Consider the following 13933-nt stretch of genomic DNA (forward strand, 5'->3'; position numbering starts at 1 on the left):
TAATAAAATTAAATATAAATATTTCACATATGGAAAATGTGAAGGTTCCATAATTAATCTTTCTTTTTTCTTTCAGTTTCACGCTATATCCCGCATATAACAGGGTAGGCAGAGATCATCTTCGAACTAACTTCTTCCAACCTAGTATTAAGTGAAAAACGGAGTATCCTAATATTATAATTAATAAAAATAGCCATTATGTAAATCTTATACGTTGGTAAAAAAAATGATTTGACCATTATGAGATGAGATCGGAAACTCATAATGGATGCCATGCTACCTACGTGGGTGTATTTCAGTGCAAATACTTAAAACAGCTTAATATTTTAATGAAATTTCCTTTGTATTGTTTCTAATATTTTACCATAGGAAATGGACAGATGTTTTTATTTTTTAGTCCTACGATTCACGTAATGTGGAGACCACAGCGGAATATAATCCAAGTGTTTTGATGGTCATATGAGTATGCTGTTATGACAGTATCATGTACACAATAGGTTGTTGCACATTTAGGTGTAGATATTTGCTAAAGCCATAAGACTTTATAGTCTCACTGCAGTACAGACAACCCCAAGCATTCTTTAATGGGTCTTTAACATTTTTTATGATATACCAGTAATTTGACATATACATTGTCTTCAAAAATTAGCATAAAAGGAGATAAATCTTTTAAATCGACAAGATATTAATTTCTATACCAAGAAGATAGTTATATAAATGAGGGGTATAAAAGCATAGGCACTTAAGTCACAAAATATTATAATAATTTTTGTAAAGAGTAAACTGCAAGTTTATATTCAGCCATAATAGTTATTTCCAGCAGAATCATGTTGGTGCTTTCGTTGAAATAATATTAATAAAATTAAATTTAAATTACTTTAATTAAGTATATATAAATTGGGAAATACTATAGTACCTCAGTTTAAAAGATGTTTTTATACTGAAGCGCGCTTTTGCGCTAAATTAGCCTCTTTAATTATACAGAAAGAAATTAATATGTGTAGGGAACAATGAAAAAAAATTTTGGAAAAATGATTTATTCACAGTCTTTTGTAACATTTTTATGCAAAGTTTTAGTATTTATTTTTTAATATTGTGATCACGGTTTTATCTATAAATGTCAATAACTTTTTTTTTAAATTCCTTAAGATAGGAACATGTCCAAATTTGTATTAATTACAATACTGTGATTGATATTATTAGTAACAGTAAGTTATGAAATAACCATGCTACTTTAATATACTATTATCTTTGAGGTGGAGGACTTGGCTTTGGCATTTTACCTAAGAGACTTTGAATTTCCTTTTTTTCATCATAGCTTTTCCACATTTCATATAAATTTATTATTGATCTCACTATTTCTTGAATCTGTAAAAGTAAAATGTATTATAGTGAGTAAGTGGTGCTGCTATGGCTTTAATGGTACAGCATCTGGCCGTACAAGCAAAAGTTGTGAATTTGATTTACACTATTGGGCATGAAATGTTTTAGTTTCCTCATTCTGGAAACAAGACAAAGAGTGATGAGCTCTGCCAATCAAATCTGCAATGTCTCAATTATGAGACAGACTGTAGGGAATAGAGTGTCTTTACAATTTGGTCCCTCTGCCTACCCAAATAATAGTGAAAAGCAACATTAAACTAAAACAAATGTTAGCATTTTTCAGAATTTGAAACAATATATGTTGTCTTTCCTAAAGCTGGAAAATGAAAATAATTTAATGTACAACCATCACATTTACATAGGTCAAATATCCTACTAACATCATCTGATTGTACTAAAAAACAAAAATAATTTAAGTTATAAGCATTCCCCAATTGAAGATTAAGCCTGCAGCCATTGTTTACAAATTTACAAATGCTGTGCCTGGGTTATATATACAAAGGTATTCATAGAAACAATCTTAAAATCTATTATTTGCCTTGACTTACCTTATCCATATCCACATTCAATTCAGCAAACCATGGTTTTAAATTCTCTTTACCCAGCATTACACATGCTATATGGAGAGCCGAGATGGCAATCTAGAAAATACATCAATAAGTATTTACTCAAATAAACAATATAATTATGAAATAAGGACTAAGAATATTCAGTCACTACCTGATATGGTGGATACAATAAACTGACATCTGTTCTTAAAGAGTCATTAACAATTCTCCAGGCATAAGTCAGTAATTGATCATCTTGACCTATATCTTGTACAAATAGTAATAGTGGTCTATATGGCTGATAGACAATTAGGCAGCAATCCAAATTTTCAAGTAAATAAAATTCACATTCTAAAATATGATTTGTTCTATATGGAAATTCTTGTTGACCATATGCATAGCTAAACTTATTTTTTATGACTGTCTGGCAAGTTGTTATGAGCCTAGAATTAGAAATTACACCGAATTCTTCCACTTTCGATGCAAGAAATACACAAGTAGGCGCTAAAAGCAGTGGATCTATACATTTTAAAGAGTTTCGAGCATAAAATCTTTTAAAATACACCGTAGCTGTAGCAATAACCTGTTGTCTTAATTTTAACTGCTCGCCTAATATTTGTATAATACTAGCAAAAAAGTTAAATATTTTTTGATATTCTTCTTCACTCAGTTTAGCTAAATCATGTTGACGATCCCGAATAAGGTCCTGTTTATCCAATAACCACTGTTGATGATGAGAACTTTGCCAAAAATTACCAGCCATTTTTAAAAAATGATTATTGTTTTTAAATTAATATCAAATCATGTGGTCTTATATTTCGTCAGATTTTTTTTTTGAGATTCGAAATAAAAAATAAATCAAATACAGTTTTAAATAACAATTAACATTTAATTTAACAATTTTGACATTTACTTAGTGACATATTTGACATGTCAATTCATTAACCTTAAGCATAGAATACGTTGGAATGTAGTCGTTTGAACTGCTTGAATGTGTGCTGCGGAAAAGTTTCTCATTTTTATATTATTCGCGCTATTTTCAATGAAAATACGGTGAATTTTATGCATAGATATTTACAATTGTAATAATCAATCATAGTTATGGGTATGGATGGAAATATATGTATGAGTATAATTTTATAAAATTTTTAGTAAATAGAGGCGGCAATACGGGGTGAATAGAACCTTAATATGGGTAGAAACGAGAAGGTGTAGGTATAGAAAAACAATATTGTAATGCCAAATGTATAACATTCTTAACTTGTTAATTTTGAATTAATATCAAAAACACGATTTTCGAAATTGACCTATGTAATGTATACTACTGTTTGATCATGCAGAGGGAAAAGATCTGATTCATCAACTTTCACATCTCTCTTACATTCTTTTCGCTACTATATTTTAGTGATTAACTAATCAAACTGAAAACTTGCGCAGTCTGCCTGTACCAGTTTATTGTAAACCTTTACCTTTATTCAAAGGTACAAAGACTGCTCCTCAATAATATCTGGGGCTTCCCCTGATTTTTAGCACAAAAAACAACTGAGTAGTATTTTTATCAATTCTTAATGCTTTCGGTGACTAGTATTTAATCTTCGATTGGGCTCGATTTTTACGACCTTCTTGCTGACTTCAGCAGCGAGGAGGAGGATGAGGAAGTAGGGAATGAAGAGTTGCTTTCTGAACTCCTCGGCGTCGCGTCGATGAGAATGAAGAATATGTGGAACTGGATACGGCACAATTTTCAGATTGAAAGTTGTAAATATTTATTTCTAGTGTACCACTAGATTGGTTCTATTTCAAGTTAAATAGTGCGTTCAAGAAGTTATAGTAAATAAACACTTACTTATATATCATTTTTTACTGAATAATATTCTTAATTTATCTGACTTTCACAAACGATCGCAAGGTTATTAATTCCCGAATAATTATATACACATATTAATGAAAATATAAACCCCTTCGGACACATTGTTGACGTAAAGTGGCGGTAATGGGGCGCGTGGTCCTGGCGGACTTTTTGCATATGACAGGATAAAATGCGTTCGAATGTAGTTGAAGGGCATGAATATCTAAGTACTGTATTAAAAAGCTCTATTACAAAAAAATATGAGTGGTTTTCAGTTGCGCGTAAACTATTAGTGTTTGGATCTAAATATTTCTCATTCTTGAATTATGATTTTCAAACAAATACAATAATAATATTTAGCAAGGCTTATCTTAATAAGAGGTGTCAATCAAAAAAATATTATTTGTTAAAGGAAAGTATAATCTTATTTAGAATTTGAAATAAAAATGATTAAAATTTTCTTAAATTTAGTATTAGGTACACGTGGTAATCAAGCATTTAATAATACGTAATATGTAATAACGTACTTAACAATCAAATTATATTTTTCATGCTAAAAAATCATTATATTAATTAACCGTTAAATGAAAACAATGTATACAGACGTTATAAAATGCAGAACAGTTTATATAGTATGATGAAATAAATTGAAAATAAACATAGTATTAAGCGTATCATTTGCTAAGTACATAAAAACATACCTAACAACTGACAAATTGGGTTTTTTTTTATCATTTAATATTGGATCTTTTACAGGATTTCAATTTGATTTATTGAGATATTTGACTTGGGTTGGTTATTCTTGTCTTAGATTATTGTAAATGCCTTTTGATATATTTATTTAAGCCACAATGGCTTAAATTCTAATAAACATATATTATAGAAATAAAACAAACATATAAAAAATATATATTACACTTTTTAATCCTCCTGTATGTATTAATTATATTTCAAATCGACTACTTAGTAGCCTACGTAATTTAAGTGTATAAAAATAAATGATTTAATACAAATTTCTACCATTTTTCTTGCTTTTTTTATAGAGATAATCATAATGTATAGTTTAACATATTGTTTATTGTGTTGCATTTTTTTAACTAGTTCCATAATTTATACGGCAAATTTATGTAAGCATAAATATTGTAAAAAATGTACAGGTGTATAAGCAAATGTCATAAAATTATATTTTTATAGTTGCAGGGGAGGTAGTCGATTTAGATTCTTATAAAACCTCAATTGCTATAGGAAAAGATCCTATCCCAAAACGGTATCGTCCATTGACGGAATATGACAAAAAAGCTATTTATAATGCTCATGTCCTAATAAACAAAGTTCGTTCAAACTTTTCAACCGGAGTGCCGCCATTGCCTGCTCTTGACCCGTACGTAGGTAAAAATTTTCCAGCCATTGATTTGGACGGTAGCGGTTTACCATTCAGGTAGGCAAAAATTCCACTCTTTTATTTTTGTCCATAAAAATAAATTAAATATTTGATATTTTCTTTTTTAAACACATTTAAATATTACGTGATAAAACTAAAATGATCGTTTTCAGTGGGACCGTGGTAATCATCAGAATACGTTTAACTGGAGTCAAGCACTTTTGTTTGAATAATATAGAAATACGTATGGATAATCTTAGAACTGATTTCGATTTAACAGTACCTCAATTGAATGCAAATGGTAAATTTTAGTTTTTATTAATTATATATTAACTTATTTAGAAACATTTAGTGTATAAATGTGTCTCGTAGACACATGTCTGATACACGTAGGTATGTCTAAAAAAACGTTATGGCTCTATATTTTCAAGAGAAAAAAAATGTGGATATTTCATATTTTGAGGCTTTTATGTACCTAAAGCTATTTATCAGGCATCAAAATACTTAAATAGAATATATCTACGTTTATTAGCAGGGCAGTAGGTCCAATTAAAAAAATATGTATTATAAAAAATATGTAGGTATTATAAAAATATGTAGTATATATATGTAAAAATGGAAATATTTAACACGCTTTATGTGGCTCTATTATTAATGTTATGTCAATTTCCAAAGTAACTTTTGAGGCCACCATGCGATTAGGATTCGTGCCAGTATCTGCCAAAGCAAAAGTCAGGTAGGTATATACTATTTTTTTTAAATAAGTACTTTCGAGTTTATGCGTTTGGCATATAATATGCAAGTTCAGTCGTGGCGCTGGGGCACGAGAATGAGAGTGTAAATGTGAAAGGTTGTGCAATCCCACCACAATTCGACGGAAATTAAAGAATGAAATGTCTTTACACTAGATTCTCTCTGTCTTCTCTGCTTTATTTGCGAGATATAGCATAAAAAAATAGAATGAATTTGTACAGTGCGATCGACGAGTAGTGGCCACCATGAAGTTAGGTTTTCGAACTTTTTCGCTTTATTCACTCTAGTTCATCGTTCAATACGAGTAAATTAGTTAATCTGCTCTCGCACCTCCACTAGAATCTAATAGGTAATAATGTTTTTTTTAGTTTATATTTGATAATTCCCTTAGTAATCTTCTTTCAATTGTATAGGATAACAATAACTGGTATAACTGTACGTGGTATTGTGTGGGCTACAGAAACACACAATGTTTACAGTATAGAAGGATTGCGTGTTGGTTTTCACGCCAATGATATACAGGTACAAACATATTTATCTACTATACGTTATGCTTGTAGAGCCCGTCATGGCGCAGTGCTTTTAGGGTCGATTCCCTCTCGATTGAATGTTTATATTTAAATTATTGACAATTCACTGCTCTGGCAAAACAAAGTGTTAAGTGCTGTGTGGGTGAGTTCCCTCAGGCTACCCTGCTGTATGTGCGGGAAAAAATTGAAGCGAAAAATATGCTTGTAGGATTGAGTTATTATTTGGGACTCGTATTTTTGAGGTTTACTATTATTTTATCTGTCTATATGTCATACAGCAACTTATGGTAAGCTTAAAATAAAATTAAAAAAATATATTATTGAAAAATATATGTATATGTACTTTTACTAATGTATGGTTAATGGTTTTTCAAAAATTGTTGCAGATACGATTATTAAAAACCAATTTGAAAAAATATCAACTGCATATACTTTCATCGACTTCTCCAGCCTCAAAGACAGAACTCACTCATATGATAGAAGCAGTTAAACACACTGTTGCGCGACAAGTAATTAAACAAATTAATAATGTACTAAAGAAAGTCACTGTTGAACAAGTCAAAAATTATTTGCTTGCAAAATGATGGATGTTCTTCGAAATAGCCTTAAATAAATGTTTTTATTAAGTTTTCATTTACTGTTTAACTTTTAACATATTATACAGACTTTAAATGAAAACACAGTTTTAACTCTATACAAGCCTAATATAACTATTTATATTTTTTTATATAAGTATGCTGTTCCCGTAAAAGGAGCGCGGACGCTTCCACCTGTATAGATTGATTGTGCTGTCAGGTTCAGTAAATACCTCACTTCTACCAAATCTCTAATAATTCAGCTCTCAGATTGCCAAAACTGACAGAATTTTCAGGGAGGGAATGATGTATGACGATGTCTCCTTTGCTGAAAAAACACTCAAAACAAAGACAAATCTTAAGGGAATTGTAGTTTTTTTTTAATTAATATAATATGTAACAATAAATTATACATAAGAAGTTATATAAAATTTAAAAACATTACATTACATTAATATTGTTATAACTATTTTGTGGTTCCTGAATCACATAAGACTTATGACTGATATCTGCCTATACTATTAAGGAACTGCTTCATTGTCACATTTGCCAGAAAGTCATTGGCGTAAGGAACGACGAAGTCCCGCAACCCCTTGTCAATATCCACGTTGAAGTTCTCTAATATCGATACGCCTTCACTATTCAATATTTGGGATATAGGCCACGAACTATGCTCCAAATTCGCCTAATAAATAATAAATAATTATTAGAAATAAATACATTACATTTTTAACATTGAAAATGATACGAGGTTCGATAATTAGACAACAAAAATACTTTTTTTGAAAATGTGTAAATATTTAACGTAGCGTGACGAAAGATAATTATAATTATCTTTTAGTAGATATTTACTATATATTTTTAGCATTTTTAAAATGTTCATTCATATTTAAGGAAGAAAATAATTTTTTAGAAGACATAAATAAAATCCAAACGGTGCAAGTTCGAATCCCGCTACGATCAAATTTTCCATACGATATCTAAAAAAGTTAGATTGTTATTTAAATCCTGAAAAATGTTTGACTTAGAAATATATTAGGTACATTTTTAACTTACTTCAACACTTTTAATCTTATATTTCAGCGAAAAATCTTGTATTGATGTAGATGTGTCATTAAGATTAACAAAATGTATTGCCATTGAAATGGTGGTATGTTTCAGGACAACTCTGTAAAATCACATGAATCAGTGTAGCATTACGCTTTCGTTACATCGTTTAGAAATATAGTTTACATATATTTATATACCTATATTTAATTCGTTCAAGCTGCATGCACATAGTAGGGTAGGCAAAGACATAGTGTTAAGACACTCCGTTCCCCTCTTTTCGCCGATTTTTCGAGGCATTGCGTGTGTGAGTTATGTAACTCAATACCAATACCGATTTTGCCTTGTTACAAAAGCAAAGAAATAAAATCAAACCCGCAACCGTCGCCTTTACCGTCACACGCCTGTGCCACTGCGTCAAGACGTCTTCAATAACTGTATTATTTATTATTTATAGTTATAGGTATGTGCCAGATACATTATTTGTTCTATATTTGAACAATGACAAGGACCTTTTACGACTACACAAATGTACTATATAATCTCAATTCTCAACAATATATGTATTAAGCTAACGTAAACACAATTGAGGTAAACGATAAGAGTATCTTCAGAGCCGTTAACAAATATATATTGTTTGATGTTAAATAGCGCTAGATTATTATACTACTTTTTCACAGTTTTATGCTGTACCCAGCATATAGCAAGGTAAGCAGAGTAAACCAAGAGTAAAAAAAGTATTTTCATAATTAAAATGTAAAAAATAATACTGTCTTACTTCATTGCCCCTGATCCAATCAACGGGTATACGTAATAAGCTCGTCCGTGAAGTTCATAGGTATCTAAAGAAAATAGATATTACATAATTTTTAAAGATCTATCAAATCTGCTATGCAGATGTACAACATAAAGATATTAATATACATCCATCATTTTTTTTTAATATTCATACCCATCATTCACTCAACTTTCGCATAACATCTCTTTAAATCTTTTTAACTGTCTTCCGTAAATGGTTCACTGACACTTCCACCTTGTATAAGTAAAGTTTCATCTAAATCCGTTCAATAAATGTCCATCCTCCTAAACTTTCATTTTTATAATATTAGTAAGAACGACTGTCAACTTATATATTTTATAAAATTTACCTGCACTTAAAATTAAATTTGGTATATCAACTTCAGCATATACATCTAGCGCAGTTTCTGTCTGAACCACATTCAGAGATTCTACAGAAAAGTTATTAAGCCCACTGAGTGTCATATCTCCAATGGAAAATATTACTCTAAATAAAAAACAAAATACATTAAAATACCTAATAAATTTTGTTTATTTAACCTTAAAATTAAATTTAGACTATTAATAAATAGTCCTACGGCATAGACTTTGATTGTCTGTGTCTTTTAGTCCTTTTGTTTTCTTAATCTTATTGTGATCTATCTCTTTGTTGATTTTAAATATACTCCCGTTCTACATTTTCCGTCTCAGCGAAGAACTCTGCCACCGCCAATATTGAACGCCTGCTTGAACTATAAGAATATTTTCGCGTCGGTCATACTCATACTATGCCGCCCGAAGGCTAGGTCATTTCGAATCAGTGACATCTCCTTAATTATTTATTAGAATGTTATACAGTAAGCTATAATTTCAATCTAGATAAAATGCTAAAAGTGACTATTATATTTATTTTCATAAGGATGAATATCAAAATGCCGCGGTAACGGTCGCGTAGCGACGGTTGTTATTGAATGGCGGCGACGGATGGCAAAATAAATTGCATGTCAAATTAGAAAGTATTTTAATATATTAATATATATGTGTAATGTAATGTTATATAGCCTATAGCACTTCTGAAGAATGCAGCTTACAGCATACAAAACAAAAACAAAGTAAATCGGACCTGTAGATCCAGAGATCTTAGCTTTGAAACAAACAAACAAATAAACTCTTCCGCTTTATTATATTAGTATAGATATCATTTCCTCGAGTAGGAGTTGAACCTACAACCTGTCGCATTTACAGTCAGTTACAGTCAGTCAGTCAGTACAGTCAGTTGTGCCCCTGCGCTACACTAGCCTTATGTATTAAGGCTATATATATGCCAATACAAATATAAAAAAAATCACTATATCACATACTTACTTAATACCCCTTCCGTCGTAGTAACTGTGTAATCCATTTATATTTATAGAATTCAACGATGGAAGTGGAAACAATTCATTATTTACGGCACCTCTGCGCCATTTATCAAAAACACCCAGTATTTGTTGTTCAAGGGAATTTTTGGCTAAAAAATATATTACAATAAATAAAAATTATTATAATTTTAACTGAGTTACTATAACATAAAACACTTACGCAATACATTATCACAATTAATGAACACGCCAAATACCAGAACATTTAATAAAAAGCTCAAAAATATTTTCATTATTGTTTATGTTGAAAAGTCTTAGTATTACACTAACTCAAAATAAACTCTCTTCAAAATAAACTTGTATTTATATGCAGATATTCGGATAACAGCCATGATTACTTTATTTAACTAAGAGACTGAATGTTCTTTTAGGATATACGTAGTTTATCTAAACAAATATTAAATTTTGTTTGTCAGCTCACTATCTTCGTCTATTTGGATAAATAATTTTTAGAATTTCAAATGATATGTAAGGCTAAAGTTTATGGCTTTATATACTGATACCATGACCCAGTAACCATATATTTGAGAACGACACGAAACGTGGGTAATTGTCGTTGTAAAGCGTAAGATTATGAATATCAAACACAATAACTAGGTCTTACTATTAAGATAAACAAATAGTGTGTAATTTTCATTTGTAAGATCTTAATGACAAGTGGAGTTAACGTTTAATGGAAACAAAGGTAAATGTAAACAATGGCGCATATATATATAGATAGGCGAAGACCTTTGCAATCGGGTATAAATATAAAAAAAATATTGTTTCGACGGAAGGGCAAATGTCCAAACCATCGGCGGCTAGGACTATAGAATTAGGAATCTCCTCCAAGTTCCGCTACTCAAAACGTAATGCCTCCAGAATTTGGCGAAAAGTGGGAAACGGAATACCTTAAGTCCCAACACTAGGCTCAGGTAAGTCAGTAAAATAAGTACAGTAATTCAGTTACATAATACGGTTTACTAATGCATAGAGTTTCAAGAAGCCAACACGATCTGTGACCTGTGTGATCTGTGATCTCGGACGACGCATGATATTCTCATTTATTTGTTGAAACCACCTGAATCTTGAAATTGAATTACTGTTAAATGTGTCTTCTTTTGAAGTTCTCAAATTCAAAGAAACTGAAACAGTGTTTTGGGAGGCATGCGTGGGAAAGTAGGTGCTATACCCAAAGAACTCTCAATATTATAAAATAGGCTAATGCCTCAGCCACCACAGTAAGTTGGTTTCGACGCATAACCACCACGTTTACAAACGTTGCCTCGCTGCACCCTGACGGTCATAACAAATTATATTTGTTGAACATCAAATTATTGAACAAAGTACTGTATCAGTTAATATCTGCAAGTTAGGACTATTAATGAGGCAGATGTGATAAATTTATTAAAATATAAATTTATAAAAGAAAAATTGTTTTATATATTTTTTAAAATCCAGTGCGGTAAGTATTTAATTAATAGTTTTTAGAAAATACAATTACATATTTATAAGTAATGTCAAATATCAGGTGCTCTTGGGTAAATGACAAATGTGTTCTGTGGTCAAATGTCAAACTGTCACTCGCGAATTAAGTCAAAGTCAATAAACGTAGGTCGCCGTCGCAGCTGTTGACCACCTAATATATAAAAATAAAACCAAATATCTGGGCTTACTGACCTAATCTTAAAATAGACTATGTTAAGATAATAGTATTTGGTGATAAAACCATATTAATTTCATATAAGTAACATAATGGAGAAGAACAAAATGAGCATTAAAAGAATACACGAATACTATCAAGATTTTATGAAGTTGTTAACGTGGAATTATTTAAAAAGCTTAGTGACAAATCCGGCACAGTTGCAATTTCTTGCTTTCATCATTATTGTTGCTGAATTTTTTCTTAATATTTTAATAGTAGAAAGAGTACCTTATACAGAAATTGACTGGAAAGCGTATATGCAAGAATGTGAAGGATTTCTGAATGGAACACTAGACTACAGTAAACTTCGGGGAGATACTGGTCCTTTAGTATATCCAGCAGGTTTCGTGTATGTTTATTCGTTATTTTATTATTTAACAAATCATGGCCAAAATATAAAAGTAGCACAATACATATTTGTTGGGGTTTATATTTTATTGTTAACTTTAGTATTACGAATATATGTTAAGACAAGGAAAGTTCCTCCGTATGTTCTTGTAATTACTATATTAACCTCGTACAGAATACACTCAATTCATGTATTACGTATGTTTAATGATCCAGTTGCAATGCTATTTTTATATGCATCTCTAAATTTATTTCTCAATTCTAATTGGTATTTGGGCAGTGTGTTTTATAGTATTGCTGTTTCCATTAAGATGAATATATTATTATTTGCCCCTGCTTTACTTTTCTTTTACTTAGTAAATTTAGGATTAAAGGGTACTATCAAACAACTTCTAATTTGTGGTGTTATACAATTAGGATTAGGATTGCCCTTTTTAATAGTTGACCCTATTGCATATATGAAAGGCAGTTTTGATGTAGGTAGAGTTTTCAATCATACATGGACTGTTAATTATAGATTTTTAAATGTTGAATTATTTGAGAACAAATTTTTTCACTTAATGTTGCTCTCTATACATATCGTACTTTTAATTATATTCTTGCCTATGTGTGTAAAATATTATCAGAGTTACTGTCGTTTAAAATATGTCCAGAAACAAGTACAGCCACAAATTGATGCTAAGAATAAGGAAAATAAGAGAAAACAAAAACTTAAAAAAGCAATTGAAAACAAACATCAAACTAATAATGATGAGAAATTGTCAAAAGAGCAAGAACAATTTTTAAATTCGTTTGAAGCAATTCTCCAAAAATCATCAACACAAAAAAGTACAAAAAGATCATTTGATCACAAAAAAATAGATGATTCAGACAGTGAAAAAACATTTAACATAAATTTTGATATACTTTCACAATTATTTATTTTACCAATGTTTTTGGTAAATTTTATTGGTATAATTTGTGCTCGTAGTTTACATTACCAATTTTATTCATGGTATTTTCATACACTACCTTATTTATTATGGTCTACTAGTTATGCTGTTATCACAAGATTTTTAATATTAGCTCTCATAGAGCTTTGTTGGAACACTTATCCGAGTACTGACATAACAAGTGCACTATTACATGTATGTCATTTAAGTATATTATATGGAGTTTATAGAAAAATGTCTAGTGAATTAAAAATGGCATCAAAGGTAGAATAATGTATGTAAATTTCAGAATTTTATCAATATACGTTGTTTGAAGTATCTAGTGATTTTATTTACTACAAGCTCTCACCTGCCGATTCATCATGCTCAAATGGAGATTACCAAAGCTCTGACTTTGACCAAAAGATACTGCAGGTTACATCAAAACAATGAACATTTAGTATAGTTTGATTAATAAAATAACCTATGCAATTTTAATAATTTTTGCCAATTCATACCTAAAATAAATACATTCAATCATACTAACTTGTCAGCTTTATATGTAATTGAAATAAATTTTCTTTTTTTAATGCAGTTAATTATCAGCACCAAATTAGGTCTTGGAAAAATCACAATTGAAGATTGTAAATTTTTTTATCAGTAATTCCAACTATTTGTATCATTATTAATATTTATTGTACTGTACAATATAAAAATTAAATCAGC

The 13933-nt window shown here is 30.2% G+C and overlaps 3 protein-coding genes and 1 pseudogene across 4 annotated transcripts; 2 read left to right on the forward strand and 2 right to left on the reverse strand.

Annotated features, from left to right (window-relative positions):
- Nucleotides 1-1021: 1021 nt before the first annotated feature.
- CycC (cyclin C) lies at nucleotides 1022-2866 on the reverse strand. The gene is made up of 3 exons (XM_085193186.1): nucleotides 2104-2866; nucleotides 1932-2024; nucleotides 1022-1368 (listed from the first exon to the last, which is right to left on the reverse strand). The coding sequence occupies exons 1-3, from the start codon at nucleotides 2692-2694 to the stop codon at nucleotides 1246-1248; spliced, it is 807 nt and encodes a 268-aa protein (XP_085049312.1). The 5' UTR covers nucleotides 2695-2866; the 3' UTR covers nucleotides 1022-1245.
- Nucleotides 2867-4970: 2104 nt separating this feature from the next.
- On the forward strand, nucleotides 4971-7104 carry LOC146534472 (uncharacterized; the record flags this gene model as incomplete). The annotated part of the gene is made up of 5 exons (XM_085193279.1): nucleotides 4971-5218; nucleotides 5335-5462; nucleotides 5837-5897; nucleotides 6328-6436; nucleotides 6831-7104. Coding segments are annotated over 5 exons (744 nt in total), but the record flags the coding sequence as incomplete, so codon positions are not given.
- A 273-nt stretch (nucleotides 7105-7377) lies between these two features.
- Nucleotides 7378-10890, reverse strand: LOC146534473 (uncharacterized; annotated as a pseudogene). The gene is made up of 6 exons (XR_014878438.1): nucleotides 10425-10890; nucleotides 10209-10353; nucleotides 9215-9351; nucleotides 8845-8908; nucleotides 8076-8187; nucleotides 7378-7704 (listed from the first exon to the last, which is right to left on the reverse strand). The product of XR_014878438.1 is annotated as an uncharacterized LOC146534473 (transcript).
- Nucleotides 10891-11818: 928 nt separating this feature from the next.
- On the forward strand, nucleotides 11819-13546 carry Alg3 (Alg3, alpha-1,3- mannosyltransferase). Its single transcript, XM_085193189.1, has one exon. It carries the CDS (start codon nucleotides 11999-12001, stop codon nucleotides 13499-13501), a length of 1503 nt encoding a protein of 500 aa, XP_085049315.1. The 5' UTR covers nucleotides 11819-11998; the 3' UTR covers nucleotides 13502-13546.
- Nucleotides 13547-13933: the final 387 nt, after the last annotated feature.

The sequence above is a fragment of the Heliconius melpomene genome, chromosome 11 (genome assembly GCF_056956725.1).
Source record: "Heliconius melpomene rosina isolate 202511_hmr_F chromosome 11, ASM5695672v1, whole genome shotgun sequence".
Taxonomy (NCBI): domain Eukaryota; kingdom Metazoa; phylum Arthropoda; class Insecta; order Lepidoptera; family Nymphalidae; genus Heliconius; species Heliconius melpomene.